At 38.8% G+C, this 26,514-nt stretch overlaps 1 protein-coding gene across 2 annotated transcripts; it reads right to left on the minus strand.

Moving 5' to 3' along the window:
- Positions 1-51: 51 nt before the first annotated feature.
- Positions 52-12,698, minus strand: LOC108673984 (39S ribosomal protein L54, mitochondrial). 2 transcript variants are annotated; one of them, XM_018161891.2, is made up of 6 exons: positions 11,348-11,421; positions 8,585-8,664; positions 4,160-4,260; positions 2,935-2,963; positions 2,006-2,141; positions 52-405 (listed from the first exon to the last, which is right to left on the minus strand). In XM_018161891.2, exons 3-6 carry the CDS (start codon positions 4,242-4,244, stop codon positions 293-295), a joined length of 363 nt encoding a protein of 120 aa, XP_018017380.1. In that variant the 5' UTR covers positions 4,245-4,260; positions 8,585-8,664; positions 11,348-11,421; the 3' UTR covers positions 52-292. The 2 variants fall into 2 exon arrangements, with proteins under 2 accessions (XP_018017380.1, XP_018017372.1); XM_018161883.2 differs by lacking the exons at positions 8,585-8,664; positions 11,348-11,421 and adding an exon at positions 12,677-12,698.
- Positions 12,699-26,514: the final 13,816 nt, after the last annotated feature.

Consider the following 26,514-nt stretch of genomic DNA (forward strand, 5'->3'; position numbering starts at 1 on the left):
TTCAAATAACGTGCGTTTTGGAATACTCGTTAATTATAAAGACGACTTGTCTCGAGGTTCACTGTTTATTGTTAAAGTTTACACACAATTTGTACACTCCTGGCATCGCAGCTACAGCCCTTGCAACTTCAACAACAATCGCACATATATTGTATAGAACAGACGTTTCCTACTCTTAGTCCGTTCCAGATTTTGATCCTAAAACTTGGACAACTCTAATTGTGATTTAAATTTTTAAGAGTAAAAAGCAGTATCATTCTAAGCAACAATAACTAGGATTGTTTTCCAGATATTAGAATCCTCGGAGCTTTGCGATTTTGTTGTTATTGCGCATGTGGAGGGTGCGCAGCCGGCGCCAGTAGTATTTGGTGTTGGGGTCCAGCTCCTCCAGTGGCAGAGGATGGCCTGGCGAGAAAAATAATTGCAATGACTTTTCAAAAACTACATCAAATGTTAGGAAATTAATACACGACGTCATTACGCATGGCTTTTGCACGACCCCGGTTGATCAGAGTTCCGAAAACTTTATCTACTAACACGTCTATTGTGTAATTATGAAGTAAAGTTCTACTGTAACACTTGGCACGCGCGCTGTATAGTTAATGCCGAATCAAAGCTCTCAAATTCAAACTTATTATTTCAATTGGCCAAAGTATCGTCAAATAACATCAAATTATTGCTCAAAATATTGGGGTTATATTAATAAAATTACTGAAATGGCAGATGTTGATCACTACAAAGCCAGAAAAGGCTTTAAATTAAAACAATTCACATTAAATTAAAACAATTGCGAACAAGGAGAACAGCATTGCAATGATTAAACTAGTCCAATAACACAAAATTCAAGAGAAATTGTGAAAATTACAAGAAAGGTATGCCATTAGATCAAACTCGACGTTCTAGGATATGTAAATAAAGTAACATGGAGTGAACTGTTCAGTTTGAATGCGTCAAAAGACAGCTTGAGCAAGAGGCAAATTACTAATGAAAAAAGCATGTGAATGGACCAAGAAGATCTATATATCGAATTTTGCTCCATTTCGGTCACTTTCAGTTGAAGATAAAGAAAAGAATACCTAAAATAAATGCTAGAATAGAGTGGTTTCAGTTCTGATGGTCTTACGAAATGACAGAGCTACATGAGAACAGAAAAAGACAAGTAAAGACAACACGTTGGCTACAAATGAATATTAACAGCTAATTATAAATTGATCGCTACTTCCAGCAAGTTCAGCATCTATTGAATGTGTATTTCAACTTTTGTATTTCAGCAGTAAATAAAGAAATAGATTGAATATTGGAGGACCACATAAACTGGTGGTGTGTCTTTGGACATAGATAAATAAAATTAAAGGATTGAGATGTCTAAAGAATTGACAAATATACCTGATTGAGAAGCAATTCGAGTTCACAAAGAAAATTATTCTAAAAATTATTCAATAAATTTTTTAATTTTTGACATTATTTCTCTAAAATTTTTAAGCCACTTGGTTGATCGAATTTAGTAAAGTGACTTTGTGCTGTCCAGTTGTGCAGTTCTTGTATTTTTTATTATAAAAAATGTAAATCTGATGTGTTGCCTGACATGAGTCAATCAAACACAACTGATCCTGACATGGCTGAAAACCATTTATTAACACAAGACAATTTAAAACAACATAATGCTGCTAAATTATATTGAAAAACATAAAGTTGAACACAACCTGCTACAGTGGTACTGCTCACAATTATTAAAAAACTTTTATATATAAAATATATATTATCCATAAAAGTTAAATATTAAAATACCTATATATTTATTTTCAAAATGTAAATTACAAAGTAAACATAGACTGACCAGTGCGAAGGCTCCAGAGCCAGTCAGGATACTTGTGGTCCCCCTTAACCTTGATCACAATTATTAAAGTAAATTTTATACATAAAATATATATTATACATAAAAGTTAAACATTAAAATATATATTTTATATTTAAAATACAAATTACAAAGTAAACATAGACTGACCAGTGCGAAGGCTCCAGAGCCAGTCAGGATACTCGTGGTCCTCCTTAACCTTGACGTCCTGCCGGTTCTCTTTGACCATGTCTGACCCACACACATACTGGCGCAGTTTGTGAGTGTCAGTCTCTACTGGCAGGCCCTGTAATGAAGAAAGACTGTGTCAGTCCAGTAGTCCCTGCCAGTAGAGACTGTGTGTCAGTCTCTACTGGCAGGCCCTGCAATGAAGAAAGACTGTGTCAGTCCAGTAGTCCCTGCCAGTAGAGACTGTGTGTCAGTCTCTACTGGCAGGCCCTGCAATGAAGAGAGACTGTGTCAGTCCAGTAGTCCCTGCCAGTAGAGACTGTGTGTCAGTCTCTACTGGCAGGCCCTGCAATGAAGCATCTGGCATGTGATACATGCTTGCATCACTCAAATAAGAGATTTAAATATGCATGAAAACACTTTAATAAGAGTTGGTAATATCATATGGTAGGAGACATTACAATTCATCTTTTTTGTCTATTTAGTTTAGGCAGGCCCTGCAATGAAGCATCTGGGGTGATCTGGCATATGATAGATGCCTGCATCATAAAAATAATATAATTAAACGTGCATGAAAACACTTTAATAAGAGTTGGTAATATCATAAGGTAGGAGACATTACCATTTATCCTTGAGGTCTATTCAGTTTATTGAATTAATTCAAATTATTATCAATTTGAAAGTGAAGAATAATTTATAAATAAATCTTGAAAATAGGGGATTCAAACTTTTCTATTCTAGTTATTACTAGCAGAAACGTATATTCCTTGCCTAATTTACTATACCTACAATATAGTTACAGGACTGTTGTTAAATAGAGTGTTAAATGTTGTTAAATAGTTAAAGTGTTGTCCTCAAGCTCCTTTAAGTTATGATGAGAAAAGAAAGACACTAAAGAGTAGTTCACTTACATCACGACCAATGCAGTGAATGGCAGAGCCTGCAAGAAGGTAAGCAGATATTAGTCTTTAAAAAAAACCGTTTGCAATACATTCCCTACAAACATTTGTTCTGCATTTCATGATTAATTAGCGGAATGTGATTAATGAGGGAAATCCAGTTGTTGAATGATTATCATAACCAGTAGTCTTAGAATGGAGTTTTGAGAGCAAACTATTCTGAGAGTATTTTGCATAGTTTTTAAATGAATTAATTACCATGTTTTATTCATGAACACAACCTGTGTCCATGTGAGACACATTAATTTTTCACACTGTAAGAAGTTATCTATTAGAGGAAATGTGTGTATGCAGTTACCGGTACTTAACAAAGTGAAAATTAAAAGCAGGCCTGTTTTTTCAAATAATTTAAAACTATTTTTAAACTCCATTTCTGCCTTTTTGAACAAAGCAGATGGTCCAAAAATTCAATATTTAGGCATTGATGTTAAAATTGAGATAAATTTCGAGATTAAAAGCTAAATTTTTGTAGCCATCCAATTTTCCAAAGAAACTGTAGATCATTTGAGATACTTTGCAGTGGCTGTCAATTAAAAATGTAATAGAAAAAAAGCACCAATGCACATACAGCACCAGATATTGCATGTCTTGGTGGCAAGATTACATGTACTTGCAATTAATTTCAAATTTATTTTCTAAATATTCTGGAAATAACAATCTAACCTTTTGAACACCTGTTACTCAACAAAGAAATTAGCTTCCCAAGGCACCCAATTTGAAGCTGCCATGCCATGAAAAATCAACTTAAAGAGGGAGTAATAGAATTAACCATCTAACAGTCAAACAAAATACAAAATGATTTTATATGCAAGTCATCCATGTTTTAGGCTTTACAATAGAATTATATATATTCACTTTAATTCAAAATGCACAATAATTATAGCAGATTAGTAGACTTTCACTCAGAAGTGGATATCATTTCACAATCTAGTAAATCAATTATATATATATGGATGATGGAGCTGGACTCCAAAACGTTTTCAATATCGATTTGGTGAATTTGCTTGGTGTTTTCTTTGCTTTTAAATTCCTTGTGAACTTGCGATATAAGCAGACTGATAATATAAGTACTTATATACAATCTAGTATTTATGTAGAGATGCTGAAATCTATGTATTAAAAAGAGATCTATGTATTAAAATTAAAAATTATTCTGACTAGTAACAATATAACTTACTGAAAATACTGCATGACTGAGATCCTCTTGATATTTGTGAAAGACATGGAGATTTTAATAACTTTATGACAGTGGAAGTTAACATTTCAGTTTAGTTTAATCTGAAAAAAAATTGAGGGAAAATCAGTAAATCTTGCTATCACTTAACCTGTCTTGCTGTCTGTTTAATCATTATTTATTTGAGCTATGAGATCACATCTATGCAGCCCCAGAACCATGTGTTGGACACTTGCTCACATCAGCTAACGCTAATCTTGCTACATTGTCCCAACAGTCGAGGATATATTAAACCTAGAAGAAATAGATTGCATTACAACAAAAAATGTGAGAATATATCACTTCTACATCCAAACTTGGAGAATTGTTGTTTTGTGGAATTTCTCAGAACAAAAAAACATTGACATAGACAACTTTACATTTGTGCTAACAAATTAGTTTTATTTCACTTAGTACCAATATAGCTTCATACACAATCACTTCATTAATTGTGATTGCCTGATTGGCAATTTCAATATATAAACCTTGAAAAAAAATTTCATAAGTAAATATATTGTGAGATTGATCTTGCTTCGTAAGACTTATATTGAACAATTTGATCTCCTCATATTTCTATGTCTGCCTGCAAAGGGGCTAATATGTTAAATGTAGGTATGTAAAAAAATTATCAAAAGGAATATGAAACATACTTGCCCAAAAGTTATATTCAAGTGTAAATTTAAATCAAAAGATGCTGGTGGAAATCATTGTTTTACAGATAGTCTGCAAAAATTGTGGGTGAAATTGTGCTAGTTTACTCAATTTTCATGATGGTGAAGATAGCATCTTTTCACGTTTTCTAATGGTACAATCATCAGGGCTTTACCTACACTATTCTGCATCCCTTCAACACCAAAAGTTTCAAAATATGTTGTAGCTAAAGCTTTAACCTGGCATGGAATATTTCTTCCTTTTGAGCAGCAACTAGAGCTTTCTACCATATTGTGAGCTGCAAGATTCCCACTAGATGAATTACCATATTAATCAATTATTATTATAACTGCACAATCAAGCCGAGAGATTCCAATTGTATAAAAAATTTGTCACTTTGGAGCTGCAATATTCTATTCATAAGTAGGAAAATTACACTCTAGGCTTCAGCAAGAACAAAGAAATGTTTTTTTTTTCAATTCCAATGGGAGGGTCTTGTTTCAGGTTTTTCCATCTAATATTACATGTGAACCCTTTCATTTGATAAACTTCTCAAATTTCACTATGTCAGCAAGTAATAGAGCACAAACAGCAAAAGAGTGGGCACTTGGTCTGTAAACTGCCATCAATGTCAAATGCCAATAATGTTGCAACAGCAATTAAGTCACTGGCCTTCCACAGAAATGATCTAATTTATAAATAATACTGAATGACATCTTTTTAAAGCAACCAAGAGAACTTTGTAATGCTTATGTGGTTAATTTACCATAAAAATAGTAGTTTGGACTGGTTTTATGTTGTTTCTAATGACAAGTGACAAGGTTTCGAACAACAAACATTTATAATCCTTTCTCAGGAAGATATATGTTTTGGGGGAATTTTCATGCAAAAAATAAGCTTCCTGAAAGCAATGGTAAGGGCAGTTTATGCAGAATGATCTCAATCTGATAAATTTGTGCAGATGTCCATGCAATGCAAAAGGCAGGGTCACAGCAACTAGCATTGACTGCAGCTCACCAGTCACTAATTTGCATACATGAAGCACATGAATCCAATCATGCCAGTAGTCATCACACAGCTGCAGCTGTTGGCAGCAGAGGCATAGAAATATATGGTCATTATTATGCTACCAGCATTGACACATAGCACCATTGCTAGGAGATTTTGCGTCTTTGCATAGCTGTAGCTGCTGGCAGCAGAGGCACCAAACTATGCCTGATTATTGACATGCTGTGAGCATTGACATGTGGTAGTATTGTGAGAAAGTATTGCATCATTGCATAGCTGCAGCTGATGACAGCGGAGGCATTGAACTATATATGGTTATCAAAATGCTACACACATCGACACCTGACACCTGAAGACATTGTGAGAAGATATTTTGTCAACACAGAGCTGCAGCTGCTGGCAGCAGAGGCATCAAACTATTTACAGTTATTAATATGCTATGTACATTGCTGCATGGCAGTGTTGTTGTTACCACACACCAATGTGTAAACTTTTATTAAATTACAGTGCAGGGGCACTTTTTTTTCTCAACATTACCACACACCATGAAGATTGAAAAATTGAAAACATAAATTTCTGCACACCTAGCACATCTTCCTGACTGTGGGGTAAGTGCAGTATCTGCTGAATGGCAACTTGTGCATAAGAAATACTTTGGAAATGATCTATTTCTATAAGAAATAGCGTGGAAACGATCTATTCCCCAAGCTTTGACCAGCTTCTATGACCTATGACATTATAATTAAATTTACAATCATGAAAAATAAATCCAAACCATGAATTTGGTGCTTAATCTTTGAGTTCATCTTCTAAGCCATGGAAGATACTGTAACATTCTAACTGAGTCAGTTTTTGCATCAAATCTTTAATTTTTGTCTAAATATAACAGAGAAAACATTTGAATCACTACAAACTATTGAGTATATCTCAATTTTTTCTTCTTTGTTAATGATGCATTGCAGTTTCTTTTAACAAGCTGTTAGGAATGCCTGCAACTTGATCAAGCATGGAATATATATATATTTTTTCTGATAAGTGACTAGAGCTTTCTTGCCATTTTTGGAGACACAAAAGTTTCCTCTTAGATAAGTCATCTTCAAATTTGTAACAAATGTGCATAATACAGGCACAATATTCAAAATTTATTGAAAATATATCTCTTTGGACATTTGTAGTCACAAAATTTCAGTAATATGTTGGAATTTTCTCATCTAACATCTTGAACAAGATGCAAACAAACCAGATCATAAAGAAAGCAAAACCAAGAGCATAGTATGAGCACACTTGTAAGTTGTATGGTACTGTACTTCAAAAGTTCAAATATTTTCTATATAGGTATTTGCAGGCTGCACAATTACTAATCAAACCAAGATCCCAAATCAGATAGCTAAGAAGCCATGAGATTTTTACTGCACTAAAATTATATACCTAGGTGATTCTGGAGCCACCCAATTTTAGGAAAAATTTGAAGCTTTCCAATCTTGGTAGTGGAAACTGATTCTGAATTAGAAAAGTTGTTGTTGTTGCCAGCTTGAAGGTGAGGAAATAGCTGCACAATGACCACTAGTTACACTTACACTTGGCAGGGTTTACTCAGGAAGTTTCAGTTTTCTGTTTCGATGACTCTTGGAGATTTAACCAGGTAGGATTATGGTATTCCATTCTATTGCCAATTCTGAAGCAATGTTTCTTAATACTAAATTAAGTAAAATGAAAATAGTAAAATATATAAAATGAAACAAAAAGGAATCAACACAAAGTAAGAAATTGAATGAAATAAAAAATTCCCAGCCCAGTTAGTTGCAATATCCATGCCCTGAACTGAGCCTCACATGAGGATGAACAAGTTACTGAAGGTCCAGCCTGGGGGGGGCTGGAGCTTCTCAAGATCAAGTTAGTAAAACAAATCGTGACTGTTAAGGAGCTGCTATGCGGTGTACAGAAAATAATACATAACTCCTGTGGGCTTTACCTGAAGGAGCAAAATTTTAAAGCTGATTTACAGGCAAGCAGTAACTGTCCTTACAATGGAGGTCTTGGCACATGAAATTGATAACTGATACTAATCCTAACAATATACTGGTCCTAATTTTTATCATAATGGTCCTAACAAGCTTCATAGATTGGTACTGCTTGTCTCAACTTAAGCACTTATAATAGTGCTGGGATGAAGAGAATATTCTGACAGTGTTAGTTTCCCACACGTTTTAGTGTGGTTAGTTTTACTACTGATATCTATATATAAAGGATTATAATATTAGGAATCATAATTCATATGGCATGCAAGACACCCAGGGCAATCAAGAATGCGCCAAGTGCTGCCAACTGCATCCATTATTATATTCTGGATCAAGCAGGGGTAGGGGCCACCTCCAAGTATATTTTTAAGGGTTACAGGAATATTAAGACGGGTTAGCAGGTTGGTTAAATTTGCTCAAGCATGCTGGTGCAGAGGACACTGTAGCAGTAAGTGTTGGATGGTCTCCAGGGAACCACAAGAGCACAAGCTCAAAACAGGCCAAATGCACTCTCACACCAGCATGTCCAGTATGAAGCCTAGTAAGAGCTGTTTCAATGGCTTGGTTGCTATGAGAGGCCCATGGCCATTCACCTACTCTGTCTCTAATCAAAGTTATGAAGTGACCCTTCCTTGATGTGTTTACCTCCACTATCCATGACTGGTTCCAACTGGCCTGAATTCCATCATGCACCAATCTTGCCATTTCTTACCTTGAGCTGGGGGTGAGAGTACGGTAACCAAGCTGGTGAGCATCCCTGGCTGCCCAATCAGCACTCAGCAGCCTCATTGCCTGAAATTTACCGGTGCTGCTGGTGACCAGGAACATACTGGATTTGCACCTCATGGGAGGGCATTAGTGACATAATTTTATTTTGTATATCAAATATTAAATTAAGGTAGGAGTCAGGTTGCCTATTTCTAATCAAGCAAATTGATGATTGTGAATTGGTGAAAATGGCAATATTCTCAGAGTGGAGGAGGTTGATTTGTGACAACATAATGCTTCCCTTATTGCAAACAATTTTGACAATTGCTTGAATTTCAGGGCAAAGTTTCCAACTTAGTAGTACCCCTTTGGAGGGCATGGCAAACGCAGCAGAAGTAGAGTGGTTTGGGGTGCTTATGTGGGAACCATCTGTGAAAATAGCTGTGTGACTAGAATATTTAAAGTTAACTAGTTCTGAGAAAATTTGAACAGCAGCTTCAGAAGATGTATCCGATACTGTTGAGGGAGAAACCTCTTCTGTGAAGATATCATCAGAATTGAACCATGGGGGGAAAGGGGAGATTAAAGGAGAGGTAAGCATAGTAGGGACCCAGATTTGTAGTGAAGTTAAGATTGCCCTTGTATGGGTAACAAAACTGGGCAAAAAGTTGGTTCTCTGTGGCAGGATATGTGGCACATTTGGGTTGAACAGCTCAGACACAATAGGACCTTGGGGGAGCTGTATCAGGCGGAGATAATATTTACACATCAATTCTCTGCGGTGAAAGGTTGGAGGAGGCATCAGGCCTTTACAATGGCCATCTGCCAGTCTTCGCATATTTGTAGTTAGTAGAAGAGAAAAGAGAGGCCAGGTTACAGTGCAATGACATTAAAGCTGAGACCAGAGTGTTTTTTTTTTTTAATTTGATTTGAAGGCTTCGGGTTATTGTGTATGCAGGTAGCACACCTCCCAGCCTGAGCACAACTGGGGGTTTTGGACACTTCACTTCACTTCTAGATCTCTTTACTTCCTAGCACTTCCAGTTCCAGCAGCCAGTGTGGCAGGAAATTGTGAAAAGAAAAAGTACAATTAGGCTTTGTAGAACATTCACAGCCTGGTCACCATATTGCAGCTAAGCAAATATTGACCAAGAAGATGGATGGCAGCAGTGCATCTCCTCATTGGGGCATCACCACCTCCAAGAGCTGAGGAAAGCTCTCAGGGAAGAGACATGGCCTCCAGTATTGAGCGGAATTCACTTCGTTGGCTGATGAATAGCGTGCAGTGCAGGTGCAGGATGAGGTGTCTGATTGTGCCCTCTACATTACACACTGGACAATTACTGGAGTCGGCTAAGTTGAATCTGGCCTGATGAGTGTTAACACCAGCATGCCCCAGGCAAAGACGTGACACAGAGCATTCAACTGAATGTGGTAGCAATTCATAGTCCACATAGGATATCTCAGGTCCCAAGCTTCTTTGGAAGGTCCCCTTTCCTGTTTCTTGCACATTGACTGACCATTGGCATGCCCACTCTTGAACATTGAGTGACTTCAAGGTGCAGATCCACTCCTCGAAGCACAGTTGAGATCTTGCTGTGCGGTTGTTAGAATGTGCAAGGTTTGCTACCCTATCTGCCACGGTGCCACCTCATTACCATGGATACCGCTGTCACTGTGACCTCTGATCCGGCAAATAACCACTTTGTGTAGTCCCTTGAAATGCAGCCTGAGCATAGGAATAACCAGTGTCATGCAGCTTTTCAACTGCAATGGCTTTCACAATGAAAGGGCACTCTATAGTCTAAAGAATTTGCAGCATGGATTCCCTGCAGTTGGCACAGTGCCTCTCAAGTTCTCAGCTGATGTACAAAGTGTGTGGCACTGTGGCGTGTGCTCATGAGTCATGACTGAGGTCCAGCACCATAGTGACAAAGCAGAGAGTTTTTTGGAATCTCCCTAAAGTTTAGTTTCGAGTCCTATAAGTAGACCAGTAAAGTATCATGGATACCAGCGGCAGTATGATAAGTATGATAATTATCATTATGATAAGTATGATAATTAAGAAATTGGTTTAAATCTTGAGTAAATGAGGAAATTAAAAATGAACTGATTCTAAAAAATCTCTGGTTTGTCACTATGATTATCATACTTAAGAAATTGGTTTAAATCTTGAGTAAATGAGGAAATTAAAAATGAACTGATTCTAAAAAAAGCTCTGGTTTGCCACTATGTCCAGCACACAGGAGACACCTTCTAGGCTTCTAGATTTACAACCCTCTGCTAAGTGCCCCAATCTTTGGCATTTGTAACATCTCAATGGAGGAGCCACAAATGGTCTTACTGGGTAGGATAGATATCCAATTCTGTCATCATGTCATGGCTATGCTATGTCTGTTCCTCAAAAGTAACCTTCAAAGTAGCTGATGGCTCTTGTACTCCATATCAAAATTTGGTAAAGCTGGCATTAGCCTGGCAATGACAGTGTCTCCAGCATTAGTAAATAGTAACCTCTAATATGTCTTCTATTATCCTGTGCATTTTCCTCTACTGCCAGTGCCAGGAAGACTCTCACTTGAACCACCCGAGTTTTGATTCCTATGCTTTCTAGCAGAAATGGCAGGGGTAGCCTCAATGATGCTGTCACTGTCAGCATGTCAGTCAGGGTCACTCAGAGACTCAGGGTCTGACCGTCTGAGTTCTCAACAACAAAGGCTCCAGAAGCTACCACCCCTCTTAATCATCACAACCGGGTGGACCGACTCACCAGTCTCCACCACTCCAGACTCCAGAGTCCAGAAGAGCTGAGAAGACACTTCACCTGGAGCTGGAAGCCCAAAACCTGTCAGAGAAGTAGTAGTTAGTATGATGGTTTGCTTGCACTTCAGCTATCAAGCTTTTTAGCACCGGAGGTCAAAATATAACATCGCCAGCAAGGCGGAAGGTCTCGGTTATTCAAAATCTCAAATTAATCATCACCCACAGCTGCCACAAGGGGCGGAAGGTCTCAATTGTCCAGCCCAGGCCCGCTGAAGCTAGCTCGAAAGAAGCAGCGTTAGCATCTCAAAGTCGTGTGTGTGTGCTTTGTTGAAGGTGAAGAGATGACCTCACGCAGGCCGACTGTCACACCTGGACATGGCATTAATTGCTGGCTTTCCAAATTTTCCAATTGCAGCCACAGTCAAATTTTCCTGCTTGTAGGAGGTGGCTGTTATTTCAGGATTTCCCTGGTGTTATTTCCAGATAGATGGCAGTTGCTTGGGCAGCTGCTATAATTTTTCATTGTTTCCAAAGATCTTTTAACTGTCTTGATTCATAGCTGGCATAGTTCCTCTTCTTGGTATTCCCAGATAACTGGTGATTCATCTTCTAGGTATTTTCAGATAACTGATCAGAAGCTTTTCTCTTCTGTCTTTCACTAGTTGGTTCCACAGCCACTTCAGCATCATTCCAGACTTCCTCACCAGCAACAAAGTGTTTCAGTTGGGAGTCCGTTAGATTTTCAATTTCTGCTTGGGAGCTTTCAGGAGGGCCAGGGCCTTGAAAGCTATCTTTATTAGGTTTGGTCATTTCTTTCACTTTACAGTGTAAAGACTATTCGTGATTTTAGTGATTAGTTTCACAGTTAGGTGTACACCACACGTCTTTACAGCACAAGTGACCAATCGAAAACTCATCTCAAAGTCGAAGAGACGAAGTGACAAGGAGGGACAGGTGAAAAGAAACAGAAACTAAGACACTCGAAGAAAAGGTTGCTTACACGGGACGTCGGCCGCCCGCACGAGAGAGACAGAGAAGGGAAATGTAAGGAATCCTACCTTTAATGTAAGAAATCCTACCTACATAATAACTTGATGTAATGAATCCTACGGTCCTACCTACACAATAACTTAACCCCACAACTTAGACCTGCAGTCAGACACCGCGAGCTCAGCAGACAGACAGTCATGTTTATAGAGAAATAAACTTGACAAATTATTATTTTAAGTAAGTGCAAAAGCTAATACTTCAAAAATAAATTCACCGGTTTTTAGAGAGCTCAAATGACAGACGTGTTATCGCCGTTAACGCAACTGACTTTCTCGACCAGACTCACCAGAGGGGTGTGAAGATTCGTGTTAAGACTGTAGGATGAAAAAAAGGGCAAGAAAAATTCAAGAGGAAATTTATCTGATTTATTATTGCTATATACTACGTATTGCACTGTAGAGTTTAAATTCAGAATTAGATATGTTCATATTATTAGATGATATTATATATGGGGCCTCTAAGGACATAAAATATTGTTTTTCTTCTATTAAATTATTATGATAAAGTTATTCTTATTTTATTATTGCTTTCTTTCCCTAGCCTACACCCCTCCGGCCTTCATTCTCGACAACCTCCCACTCACTCTCCATTTGTCCTTTCCATTCCTTGCTTCCATACTCTAAATGCTCATCATATATGCACCCATACATTGGTAACTATTTCATCTTATATTTTAGCAGGCTGTACTTTATCCCCACTCCCTCTTTCCATTCTCTTAACTTACTACTTGCGTTTTAATCGCCTTAAAAATGGATGCATTCATTTCTGGACCTTATGTAACCGTGCACGAATGCTGCGACACCGGTTCAGGACAACTGATAACTAAAAGATTCGTGAAGGCTAACTATTGAAGAATTATTCGGACGATGTGTCGAGAACTTCGAGGGTGTGATCTAAAATAAATTTTTCCTGCAACCTGAAAAGGTTTATATTTATCGTTAGCCTTCATTGACTCTGTTCGTATTCGATTATTAGTGAGTGGAAATAATTGTTAGTCTGAAAACGAAATATGAGTTCCAGTAATAGCAAAAATTTGCGGCACAATATTTGAGGCCTGACTCTGAAATGTCGTTCTTCCCTTCAGAGTCACCACGCCCCATATCCAAATCCATATCCATATTAATTTATAATAAAAAATTGGGATTTATGCCAAATTTGAATCTCTTTCATTCTTTTTCGTTCATATACATTTCTACACACAATGCATAGTAAAAAAAAAACAATTATGATGGATTTGAGTTCTAATACACAAAGTCTCCCGCTAGCAATGAATAACAATATTTTCGAAACCTAATCGCTAAATGGGCTAAGATGCATGGTGATTATATAATAGTTCTAGTGAGATGGCCTGATCGTTGTACGTTTGAACAGTGATAGCTATTTGTTAGTTAAGAATGTCTGTGAATTTACCGCATGTGTGAAAAGACTTCGAAGTAAAACACCCGTATAAGAGGAGCCTGTAGTGTAAACCTTGCCAAAGGAGGTTTCTTTTATCCCATTATAACATAGTTGAATGGACATGTTATGTATAGAATTTCGATTTTGGTAAAATCTTTTTGGTTTAAATGATTTCGAACGACCAATCTATAAATGATCGATGGTTTGACATTTTTTCTGAAGACCCATGCTGTACGGTTTACTGATCTTTATTAAAATAATAAGTGATCAAAGAAGAATAAAAAAAATATTGTGTAATTCAAACTAGCGAATTGCATTACACAAAAACTACTTGTTCTGTTAGTTATAAATGTTAAAATAATTTACTTCCATAACCTCAAATTTCTTTCTCGTTTAATTTCTAAATGTTGTCGACCAAAACAATGGACCTGGGCTGATGTGGTCGAAAATGTATGCTCCGAATTGGGAGATGGTATACTTCCTCTTAAATTATTCGGGAGTAAGTTTTCCTCAGTTATCCCAACAATAATGTTTGTCTTCACTTTACATGCATCGATGTTCAAATATTCCATAATTAGAAATGTTCGATATAATTAATGATAAGTATGTAATAGCGCGTAAGTGTGAATGGGAACCATAGCAAGTATTCAACAGATCATATATATGGTTCGCGCCCTAACAAAATTCAAGGTATGCTTCAGCTTCCACCCCTGAGTCGCTATACTCGCGTTAGAGTTATTCTGGGTCAGTTGGCCAACTGATCGCAATCAGCGACTAGTCAGAATTCCTCCTTGTCGACTTTATAGTCGCCTGAGAGTAAGGCAAGAGTTGGCAGAATCCCCTCAGCCCCTCACCAGGCTCTGGTAGCTGCCTGATTCGGGGACCGGAATGTAGACCAAAAAGCGGACATAGAGAAGCTGATTTACGTTCGGTCCGAGTCCTAGGCGGTTCCTAATTCAGGCTCGCCACCAGCTAAAAATTTTGATAGTATCGTTAACGAGACAATCACAACGCGTTTTCGAGTGAGGTTTCTTCCTGCGCGATATTATAATCAGGATAGCTTTTAAAAAACATTTGCTCTTTCTTATTAATGCTTTTGCAAGAATATGGGCCAATCAAAATATATCTTCGTTGTTCAAACATTGAAGATAGCTCTGAGGATTACATGAGCTCCCAACGTCGCACTGGCGCTGACGGACCGTACCGAAGACACTCTCCTCGTGTATAGACTCTCAGCCGATAAAACTAAAGTCAACTCAACTAATCGACGCGACTAGTCGCTCCGTGTATAAGCACCTTATCCATCAGAGGGGACTTCTGACGGGTGTCTGTGCTCGTCAGAAATCCTAGAGGGTTTCGCGCTCCTAGATTTCAATTCGCGTGAGAAGTCCACCCTGAGGAGTAGTTAACTTGAATACACAAATTTGTTCCTGCGCACATCGCTGAGCTCGCGGTGTCTGAATGCAGGTCTCAGTTGCGGGACAGTAAAAGCTATTATGTAGGTAGGATACCTTATATTAAGTTATTATGTAGGTAGGATTCCTTATATTAAGTTATTATGTAGGTAGGATTCCTTACATTAAGTTATTATGTAGGTAGGATTCCTTACATTAAGTTATTATGTAGGTAGGATACCTTATATTAATTCCTTACATTAAGTTATTATGTAGGTAGGATTCATTACATTAAGTTATCATGTAGGTAGGATTTCTTACATTAAAGGTAGGATTCCTTACATTTCCCTTCTCTGTCTCTCTCGTGCGGGCGGCCGACGTCCCGTGTGAGCGACCTCTTCTTCGAGTGTCTTCTTTTCTGTTGCTTTTCTCCTGTCCCTCCTTGTCACTTGTCCCTCCTTATTACTTCGTATCTGTGCGATACTAAGTTTAAAAAACTTTCAATAAGTTAGACCGTCCACCTTGTTGGTGCTTTTCATCTTCATTTTCGGAGCGAGATAGTTAAATAGCTGAGGAGCTAATAAACTTATGTGTCAATATTAATTATACGTCGTCACTGGACTGTACCAGTATCACAATGTATTACAAATTTTCCATTGATATACTGCACAATAAGGCTATGAATTTTCGCCGCTGTTTCTCCAATTCTAGTCATAGTTTGATTTCATTCCACACGCTAAGTATGAACAATAAAATATTGATGTACATTCTTTAGAATCATCTCCAGGTTCTACAGGCACCCCTATATTCAAATCAGAGGTTAACACTGATATGCCGCAGCAGTTATCTGAAATTAAAGATGCTTCGCCGATCAATATAAGGAGCATAACTCCACACCTTCTTTGAGGGCCCCTATCTTGAAAAATACTTAAGATATTAAAATTAAGCTGAATCGTTGGCACTATTCTTTTTATCTAACATCTAACATAATGTCACTAGCACATATACTTACGATCGCACTGAAAGAGCATCTGGGAATCGATGCTTGACTACTGGAGACAAGCAATTATTTTTGGACAACTAAAAAAGAATCACGGTCGACAGATTCACGATAGATTAACTGCTGCTATGTCATTCTAAATTTTTTTGTACCCATCAGACATTATGTTTTGTTTGTTAAAATTTACAACATAAGCTTGTGTTCAACACTCAGAGCCTTAAGAGGAATCGCAGTTTATGAAGCGCGCGGCGGGAGTTGATGCGCGTCTCTTGAACTGTGAAATAGCGTAGAAGTTGCAATGACTATTTACAATCAGAGATTTCTTTATTTTATTTTCTTTTTGAAGAAATTCTTCGATCACACTTGTATTATCGACGTGAAGTTCATATTATGACACTTCTTGTTAGTCTTGCACTCACGATAAAAAACATCGGGAATGTCAGGTGGCAAAGACGGAAATTATACATGTATTCAAAATGAGAATGAGATTGAAAATTCAATCTAATAAAATACAACAATAACAAAATTTATCACGGATTACCGTTAGTTATTGAATTTCTGCACTATTTCACTTTCCAAGATTACCATTCACAACTTCTGATTCGTTCATTGTCTTAGATTTCACTCAAGGCCTTGAGTGTTGTATGCAAGTTTCTAAACACTAATGACCAGACAACACACCTGATGTGACAGAAAAACACTCTGGGGTATGCGTTTCTGAAGTTCCGTTAATCCTCCATTGTTTCCCCTTATTTATTTGCTCATCCTCAGTCACCATTTATGATTTTGCATGCAATTTGTATAGCATCTCCGAAGATTCTAAACAATTCAGAAGTCCTTGACTCGATGAGGCACAGTACAGCAGGCAAAATGTCATTTGTGAGAAGCGTAAGTCACACAGTTCTGCAATGAATGGTATTTGACTTGTGTTGTGCTCTTCGTGGGGCTCATGATGCACAGATACTGTTCCCTAATGCCAATCCTACACCTATGTAACGTCTAAATATCTGCTGCATATTTCAACAATGCACTATAACGCCATCACGATCCCCCACAGTAACACTCCTCACCACGAAGTCTAGAACTACAATCAATATAACAATACACGGGTAGCTCATATACAAGATACTAAACAGAATATACAAATACCTCACCATTCACAGAGTTCACAATAACTGATAACGTGGATTAAAGACACACAACATTATCTCACTCCAAGCAACACTTGAACACTTGCCATGAAGCTTACACAATACCACAGACATATAGTGCTCGACGATGTGGCTTAATACATCATATAGTGCTCGACGATGTGGCTTAATACATGACACTATAGACTTAATACATGATACCATGCATGCCATAGTGCTCCACGATGTGGCTTAATACATGACACTATAGACTTAATACATGANACTCAATACATGATACCATACATGACATTGTGCTCTACGATGTGACTTAATACATGATACCAAACATGACATATATAGTGCTCCACGATGTGACTTAATACATAATAATACACCTCAACCTCAACCCGTCCTTTACAGAACACTATCAGGCTAACTCACAGAACAGCATTCTTCAGAATAGGAAACAAAATAGGCTGTTTAATTAAGGCGCTATAGGTCCACCGCCACACTCCACACAGATGTCCCCCAAGGGGCTTGCCGCACTCACAGATTACACAGCATTTGTAGATGAAATAACGCAAATAACTGCAGGAAATTACCCAGCCAACGACGCATCACTAGAAACACAATACTAAATACAACAGAAAAACACATTCGGAGAAAATGGCTCATAAGCACGAACACATCTGACTTAACCCTTTGTTCTCGGATACATTTACCGTCGTCAATGCTATTCGTACCTAGTGGTTTGGGACTGAGAAGTCTCGTCAGCCACGTAAGGGTATTAAAAATCCAGTCCTCGCTAAATAGCGCTTTGCCTATCGCGGCGTCACTTCATTACGAATGTGATAACCACAGCCTATTCTGCTAACTACAGCCAATTAGGGTAAGTAAAGCTAATTAAGATAACTACAGCCAATTAGGATAACTACAGCCATTAGTTTAATTACAGCCAATTAGGATAAAGTAATTAAACATTGAATTTATATAATAATAAAAATTAAAATTACCTTCTAAAATCTCCCTGCTTTCCCTTCAAAGGGCCGCTTTGCTGCAGTTCACGCCGTTTTTCTTCATATTGGAGGAGCTTTACGTTTAGTTAACAAAGCCATATAATACGGACGATTCAATGTAACGGGCGAAATCTTAGAATTTGAATTATTAGCCATTGCAATGATATGGAATAACATTTACACGGCCCTCATATGTGTGAAGAATGAAATTAGCACCACTTATGGAGGTCATGACGGACAATGAAAATTGTCGCTGCACGAGTAATCATTATCGAGTATCTGTGTTGAAAACTCCTGTGCTCATAAATAATACCGAATTAATATGTTATATATAATGCATTTTTGTTGCACGTTAGACCAATAGAACGAGAGTTGTACGCTAGCAATTTCTCTTCACCAAACTATGTACTTACATAGGGTCAATGAAGTGATTATTCACTGAATAAGAAGCAGATTGCTAATGATTTGGCGAGGGATAACGTGAGAACTTCCGTTCGAAAGCCAGAAAAATATCAGAAAGTTTTCCTTGAGCTCTTTGTTACCTCATGACTTACAGTACAGCTTTATATTTTAATGCATGTATTCCTTATATTGGCATCTTTCAACCGCAGAAATCATTGCCTCGACGCCGAAATATTTTTCGAGGAACGGGCCGACTTCGTAGGGTTTTACAATCCGATCCAATCTAGCTAGGTGGTTAAAATTAGTCATTGAGCATTGGCATTTTTTGCGCTAATGCAAGATCCAATGAAAATAATATAGATATTTCTAAAATAATAGCTACTGCCAGGCAGTTAAGAAGCGTCATACGCCGAATATTTATTCCAAAAATATTAATCTTGACATGACTCTACTTCTGAGAGACGATGTACTTTGGCAATCTTCAGGTACAGGACACGCCAAATTCAAGTGCTAAACAATCCCTGCGAAGTCTCAATAACTCGGTCAATTACCGAACAGTAGGAAAACTCGTTCGGTCATTTATATATATTTTATTGCATTTTATTATGTGTATTTATTTATGTTACATTATCAAACAGCAACACGTATGTCTTTCCACCAATTAGAATCGTAAAAATTTCCGTGCTGGAAAACGCGGAAGCCTCAAAAATCATTTAGTTACTGCTGAAATTATCATCTCGTACGGTGATATATCCTAATGTGTTCAGTGAGTGCAGTATGTAATCCAAAATTTGATGCATTGTAACGATTGATAGCAATACGTTAACTGTAATAATATTGGATCCTTGTGTGTTTCGACGTAGAGGATAAAAGTAGAGAATCGAAAGTTAGAGGAGAGTGCGCGCTTTAAAAATTGCTGATTTGCTTGCGTTGCTTGCTTTTATTAACACTATTTAATGGAGGTTTTTCGGGAGCTTTCATACCATAAATGAATTATAACTGGTTATAATTCATATATAAATTCATTCATATATAATTCATAAATGAATTATAACTGATTATAATTCATATATAAATTCATTCATATATAATTCATAAATGAATTACAAATAATTATAATTCATTTTTATTTATAACAAAGCCGCAATGATGTTAAACGTATGTTCGTTAAACTGCTTAAATCTCCATCTTTCCCTTCACAGGGCCGCTGAGTTGTCTGTGTGCACGCAGAGCGTAGGACGCTAGAGGCTGCTCCCGGGACTCTGACGGATGTTATACATCTAAGTTTTATTATAAGTGTTTATTGTACTAATGCTGATGCACGTGGTAATTTAAAGGATAAACTTAATTTAAAGAATTTTTCGGAAAAAATTGAATATTAATTTTACCACAGACAATTAAAAGCAAGCTCTAAACAAATTCACATAGAAATAACAGGGGAAAATTCACTAATAACCTTTTCGATAACAAGGCTACCATGTTGTTCACTGGGCAGTTCTATATGATTGCATTTTTAATCGAAACTAAGACATTTTTGAGTGGTAACCGTCTGAATTTTCATCGAATTCGTATTTCAATTAAGAAAGAAAACAATTATCAGCTTGTTCGGAAATAGCCATGTTAGTTAAATCAAATCAGGAAATGTTATACAGTCGATGCAGCTAAGCTACTTACTTGCTCATGATAAGTATTATCCACAATAACAGCCAATAAAACAAGTTTTCATAGAAGTTCGAGGAGACGTCTTGCATAAATAAAACGTTGCGAGTACAAGAAGAAGACTATAATCATCTAAATTGAAGGTTAATACGTCAGATCTTATCATGCAATGAAATGGTACGCAAATGAAACATACCTACTTCAATTCGGAGCCGGAGGGCTTCCCTTAAAAACTCTATCAGTTTACAATTTTAGTATGCAGTATTTCATAGTTAGATATTTTCTGTGATCAATAATTCGAAGAAACTATGTCACACTTAATTATCAACTATAGTAATGTCTTTATTTATGCCGACAGGTGAGGTTAGAATGATTATCATGAATTTCACGAAAGGTTATTTCTTCCTATATTTTTACATAGAACAAAATGTGAGATAAGCATATAGACTACTATCATAAACAAATTTTTTGTGATATATGATTTGTTCTTTAATATTTTTGCGTTGTTGTGATAGAAAAGAGTTTTATCTACGTCGAACATTCATTACTTTGAAATTATTCTCGAACGGTAGCTTCAATATCAATATAGCGATGCTTTCATTGCGTCTGCGCTGTCCTACGCATTCTGGCGTTGCTAAGCCGGGCGCAGAGGCAGGGATAATGTTTCTTCGCTAAATTAAAAATTTTTCTTGGCCTCATAGGAATAAGTAGCGAATGTTTCACCAATCGGCAACAAACCGGCTATATTATTATCACCGATATTACGAGGTTAATTTGGTCGATTTCCTTGTTTCTTGAGAATTTCTACGTTATTAAATATTTTACTCTGTACATGAAGTTTTATTTCAAATAAATTTAATGGACGAAAGTAAATTCGTTTCACGTGACAATTACAGAAGCAACAATATAACTGAAAATTATTCTTATACCATAAAAAAAAGTTAAAATCAATTTGTTTAATCCAATGGATCTCTAAAAATCGACAGGGAATGAAATAAAGAATATTATTACATTTAATGATTTCAAATCAATGTCAGCTGATTCATCGTATCATGACTTACAAAGACCGTAGCAGGACTGTGACGTGACGATGAGACGAACCTCTAAGGAGCCTTCATCGAAATGATGCCCAAAGAGAGGGTGCGTCATCAGTGATAAGCAGTAGTCGACTTCAAGTTTTCGAGCCCTCCGATGCAGTGCGAATGTTTGCACGATAAAACTTCAAACATTTTTTTGAAACAATCTCTGGCATTTCAATTATCACAGACTAAGCAAAACTGCACCTCGTGAAAATGAATGGTTTGTGGCGGCTGAGTGCTAATTACTTCTATAACGACAATTGAAGATAGCCCCCTGCATAGTATGGCGATACATTTGTTATGGTATTCAGTGAATACGGATATGAATTTAATCCAAAATAGAGAATTCAGCATGCAAATAAGTCGAAAACTGTAAAATAGTTTGTGTATATTGATACTCAGTTGACAGATTAATGCGAGCCATTCAAGGCAGCAGATCGACATCCTTAATTACTGGATCAGGAATTATAGGTTTTGCATTATAGGGTCGGTGCTGAGGAGGCCGAGTCTGTAGTGTAGCTCATTCGGTCAATATTCACATACTGCAATACTGAATTTGTCTTTCTTTTTCTGCATCATATTAATATGCAATAAACGCTTCATATCACAAATAGGAATAAAACGATCGCATGACCAAAAGGAATACCAAACTTATTTAGAGCGCTCTTCCGTATGGTCATTAGCGAACAAATTTTTTTAGACACAATATTATAAATTTTAATTTTACCCATTAACGAATTTCCCACCTCCTATATAGGTAATGAATGAATAAATGTAATGAATGAATAAATTTCTTAATTCTTCAATTGCCTCCTAGATTGCCTCTTAAAATTACCACAGTGCCACTTGGTGGCAATAAAATTAAAGGTGGTTGCGAGGCTGTGCCCTGTAACAATACTGAAATTGTGAATAATAACTTCAGGTTTATTTAAGTTATACTAAATTTATAAATAAATCCAATGCAATTTTGTACTTACAGAATAGCGACGACTCTGGTACATTGTCTGGTACACAATATACAGTTATATAGGCTGGCTTTATTTCGTCTAGAGTTGTAGGGCAGAAATTGATGTGAGAAGAAATATTCATGAAAGACCGCGCGTCATGTGGCAGTTGCCGTTGCTACCGCTCACATCGGACCTGCGCGATCGCTGAACTATACAGTTTGTCGGCTGCGGTCTGTTCACTTACTCACGGAATGATACTGAAATTTTACTTTATCTTGTAATTGATATTTAAACATAGAAAAATTTTTACTTCGAAACGAAAATGCTTGAGAATTAAAATTTTTCTTCGTGACTGAAAGCTAATGTCAAAGGAAGGGGTCTTGTAAATCACATAGTACTTGGTAGCTTAGCGAGCTGTCAAACGTTGTCGAAAATTAATCATCAATGAGCTGGAATCGTTTACTAGTAATTAGGGTTTCTTCCCTTTTCGTTGAATACCACAGGAAGGGTGCAGCAACTCTTATTTTCATTAATTTTAATATCATTTGAACAATGGCACGATTGCATTGGTTTCATACTTTTAACTACTGAATACTTCGGTTAGATAACTAGTCCTAGCAGATAATTTTAGCCCATACTGATCTATTTTATTCTCACCTCGTCAGCTTAACTGCGTATCATGAAATCACGGACGCAATGATAGAATTATTCAATGATGAATGATCAGCAGGTAATTTGTTCAGGTGCTAAGCAACTACCAACTTTGAAATGGTAATAAAAATTCGGATCTTGGTAAGAATAAGCTCCCATTATGATCTTGTTATGAATAACCACCCCAGTATGACCGTGTTGAGAAAACGCATCCTAGTATATGCATGTTAATAAAACGCAATGTATTTTTTTATATTGAATTGTAATTCTTGAAAAAATGTTTAAATAGACCTAATTCGTTTGCATTATTCATCCAATTAACCTTGTTGAGATTACACCTCTCAGTAATATTCGTGTGAGTAATACCCCAGTAATACCCCCGCCGCCTGTGGTGTTGTGCCTAGGCCTGTAGTGTTGTGCCTAGGCCTGTAGTGTTGTGCCTAGGCCTGTAGTGTTGTGCNAGGGGCTCCATTTGGAGTCAAGAGCCTCTCCAAGCCTAGTGGAGGGGCTCCATTGGGAGTCAAGAGCCTCTCCTAGCCTAGTGGAGGGGCTCCATTTGGAGTCAAGAGCCTCTCCAAGCCTAGTGGAGGGGCTCCATTGGGAGTCAAGAGCCTCTCCTAGCCTAGTGGAGGGGCTCCATTTGGAGTCAAGAGCCTCTCCAAGCCTAGTGGAGGGGCTCCATTGGGAGTCAAGAGCCTCTCCTAGCCTAGTGGAGGGGCTCCATTTGGAGTCAAGAGCCTCTCCAAGCCTAGTGGAGGGGCTCCATTGGGAGTCAAGAGCCTCTCCTAGCCTAGTGGAGGGGCTCCATTTGGAGTCAAGAGCCTCTCCAAGCCTAGTGGAGGGGCTCCATTGGGAGTCAAGAGCCTCTCCTAGCCTAGTGGAGGGGCTCCATTTGGAGTCAAGAGCCTCTCCAAGCCTAGTGGAGGGGCTCCATTGGGAGTCAAGAGCCTCTCCTAGCCTAGTGGAGGGGCTCCATTTGGAGTCAAGAGCCTCTCCAAGCCTAGTGGAGGGGCTCCATTGGGAGTCAAGAGCCTCTCCTAGCCTAGTGGAGGGGCTCCATTTGGAGTCAAGAGCCTCTCCAAGCCTAGTGGAGGGGCTCCATTGGGAGTCAAGAGCCTCTCCTAGCCTAGTGGAGGGGCTCCATTTGGAGTCAAGAGCCTCTCCAAGCCTAGTGGAGGGGCTCCATTGGGAGTCAAGAGCCTCTCCTAGCCTAGTGGAGGGGCTCCATTTGGAGTCAAGAGCCTCTCCAAGCCTAGTGGAGGGGCTCCATTGGGAGTCAAGAGCCTCTCCTAGCCTAGTGGAGGGGCTCCATTTGGAGTCAAGAGCCTCTCCAAGCCTAGTGGAGGGGCTCCATTGGGAGTCAAGAGCCTCTCCTAGCCTAGTGGAGGGGCTCCATTTGGAGTCAAGAGCCTCTCCAAGCCTAGTGGAGGGGCTCCATTGGGAGTCAAGAGCCTCTCCTAGCCTAGTGGAGGGGCTCCATTTGGAGTCAAGAGCCTCTCCAAGCCTAGTGGAGGGGCTCCATTGGGAGTCAAGAGCCTCTCCTAGCCTAGTGGAGGGGCTCCATTTGGAGTCAAGAGCCTCTCCAAGCCTAGTGGAGGGGCTCCATTGGGAGTCAAGAGCCTCTCCTAGCCTAGTGGAGGGGCTCCATTTGGAGTCAAGAGCCTCTCCAAGCCTAGTGGAGGGGCTCCATTGGGAGTCAAGAGCCTCTCCTAGCCTAGTGGAGGGGCTCCATTTGGAGTCAAGAGCCTCTCCAAGCCTAGTGGAGGGGCTCCATTGGGAGTCAAGAGCCTCTCCTAGCCTAGTGGAGGGGCTCCATTTGGAGTCAAGAGCCTCTCCAAGCCTAGTGGAGGGGCTCCATTGGGAGTCAAGAGCCTCTCCTAGCCTAGTGGAGGGGCTCCATTTGGAGTCAAGAGCCTCTCCAAGCCTAGTGGAGGGGCTCCATTGGGAGTCAAGAGCCTCTCCTAGCCTAGTGGAGGGGCTCCATTTGGAGTCAAGAGCCTCTCCAAGCCTAGTGGAGGGGCTCCATTGGGAGTCAAGAGCCTCTCCTAGCCTAGTGGAGGGGCTCCATTTGGAGTCAAGAGCCTCTCCAAGCCTAGTGGAGGGGCTCCATTGGGAGTCAAGAGCCTCTCCTAGCCTAGTGGAGGGGCTCCATTTGGAGTCAAGAGCCTCTCCAAGCCTAGTGGAGGGGCTCCATTGGGAGTCAAGAGCCTCTCCTAGCCTAGTGGAGGGGCTCCATTTGGAGTCAAGAGCCTCTCCAAGCCTAGTGGAGGGGCTCCATTGGGAGTCAAGAGCCTCTCCTAGCCTAGTGGAGGGGCTCCATTTGGAGTCAAGAGCCTCTCCAAGCCTAGTGGAGGGGCTCCATTGGGAGTCAAGAGCCTCTCCTAGCCTAGTGGAGGGGCTCCATTTGGAGTCAAGAGCCTCTCCAAGCCTAGTGGAGGGGCTCCATTGGGAGTCAAGAGCCTCTCCTAGCCTAGTGGAGGGGCTGGGCTCAAGAGCCCCGCAAAGCCTCAAGATAGGAGGCCTGACAGTGTACGGCGCCTCCATGGAGCACGCAGGTCTTTACCGCTGCACCCCAGACAGTGTCATTGGCCACACCCTTGTCGTCGTACCTGCCACCCGGGGTATTGTCCTTAAGTGTCACTTGGCCAGGACTAGCTGTAGTAGCTGTAGCTATGAGTTTGTAACTTGACAACTTGTAAAGCTAAATGATTGTAATTGTAATTGTAAAGCTAAATGATTGTAATTGTAATTTTAAAGCTGATTGATTGTAATTGTAATTTTAAAGCTAATTGATTGTAATTGTAATTTTAAGGCTAATTGATTGTAATTGTAATTTTAAAGCTAATTGATTGTAATTGTAATTTTAAAGCTGATTGATTGTAATTGTAATTTTAAAGCTAATTGATTGTAATTGTAATTTTAAGGCTAATTGATTGTAATCAATGGCAACTTTTAATCAAAACCCACCAATCAGACGAGAAATTGGTTGCTGCATATACTTGGCCGCTATGCGTACTTAGGCCATTACATGTATAGTATACTTGGCTGCTATGCGTACTTAGGCCATTACATATATACTGGCTTGCCTGTATGTGTACTTAGGCCATTACATGTATACTGGCTTGCCTGTATGTGTACTTAGGCTGCTACATGATCTTTGACTGCTATACATGTATATTACATATACCTGAGTCACTTTTGATGGTTGGTGCCTGTATTAAAGCTTGTACCATCTTTGGGCTAAATTAGAACTGTTTCTGTATTGCAAGCTTTTGTAAGAGGTTGTTCTTATAACCATTTGGGGAGCTGCAATTTATTTCCTGTAACAGGTTCTGCAGGCTTGTACAAGAAACAGGCCATGAAGGTTGTACTGCTATATGTCTTGTGGTGTAGTTAGTTGCTAAATCAGCATTTTGCTGCTGCTGCTGCTGCTGCTGCTGCAGAG

Source organism: Hyalella azteca, unplaced genomic scaffold (assembly GCF_000764305.2).
Source record: "Hyalella azteca isolate HAZT.00-mixed unplaced genomic scaffold, Hazt_2.0.2 contig10647, whole genome shotgun sequence".
Lineage (NCBI taxonomy): Eukaryota > Metazoa > Arthropoda > Malacostraca > Amphipoda > Hyalellidae > Hyalella > Hyalella azteca.

What these genes read in the sequence shown, in the direction of transcription:
- LOC108673984 (XM_018161883.2), bottom strand. Translation starts at nt 4,244, where the DNA reads ATGTTAACTTCCACTGTCATAAAGTTATTAAAATCTCCATGTCTTTCA. An exon ending in TTCACTGCATTGGTCGTGAT is followed by an intron (nt 2,142 to 2,934) that starts GTAAGTGAACTA and finishes TCTTCATTACAG; the next exon opens with GGCCTGCCAGTAGAGACTGA. An exon ending in GCTCTGGAGCCTTCGCACTG is followed by an intron (nt 406 to 2,005) that starts GTCAGTCTATGT and finishes TTTTCTCGCCAG; the next exon opens with GCCATCCTCTGCCACTGGAG.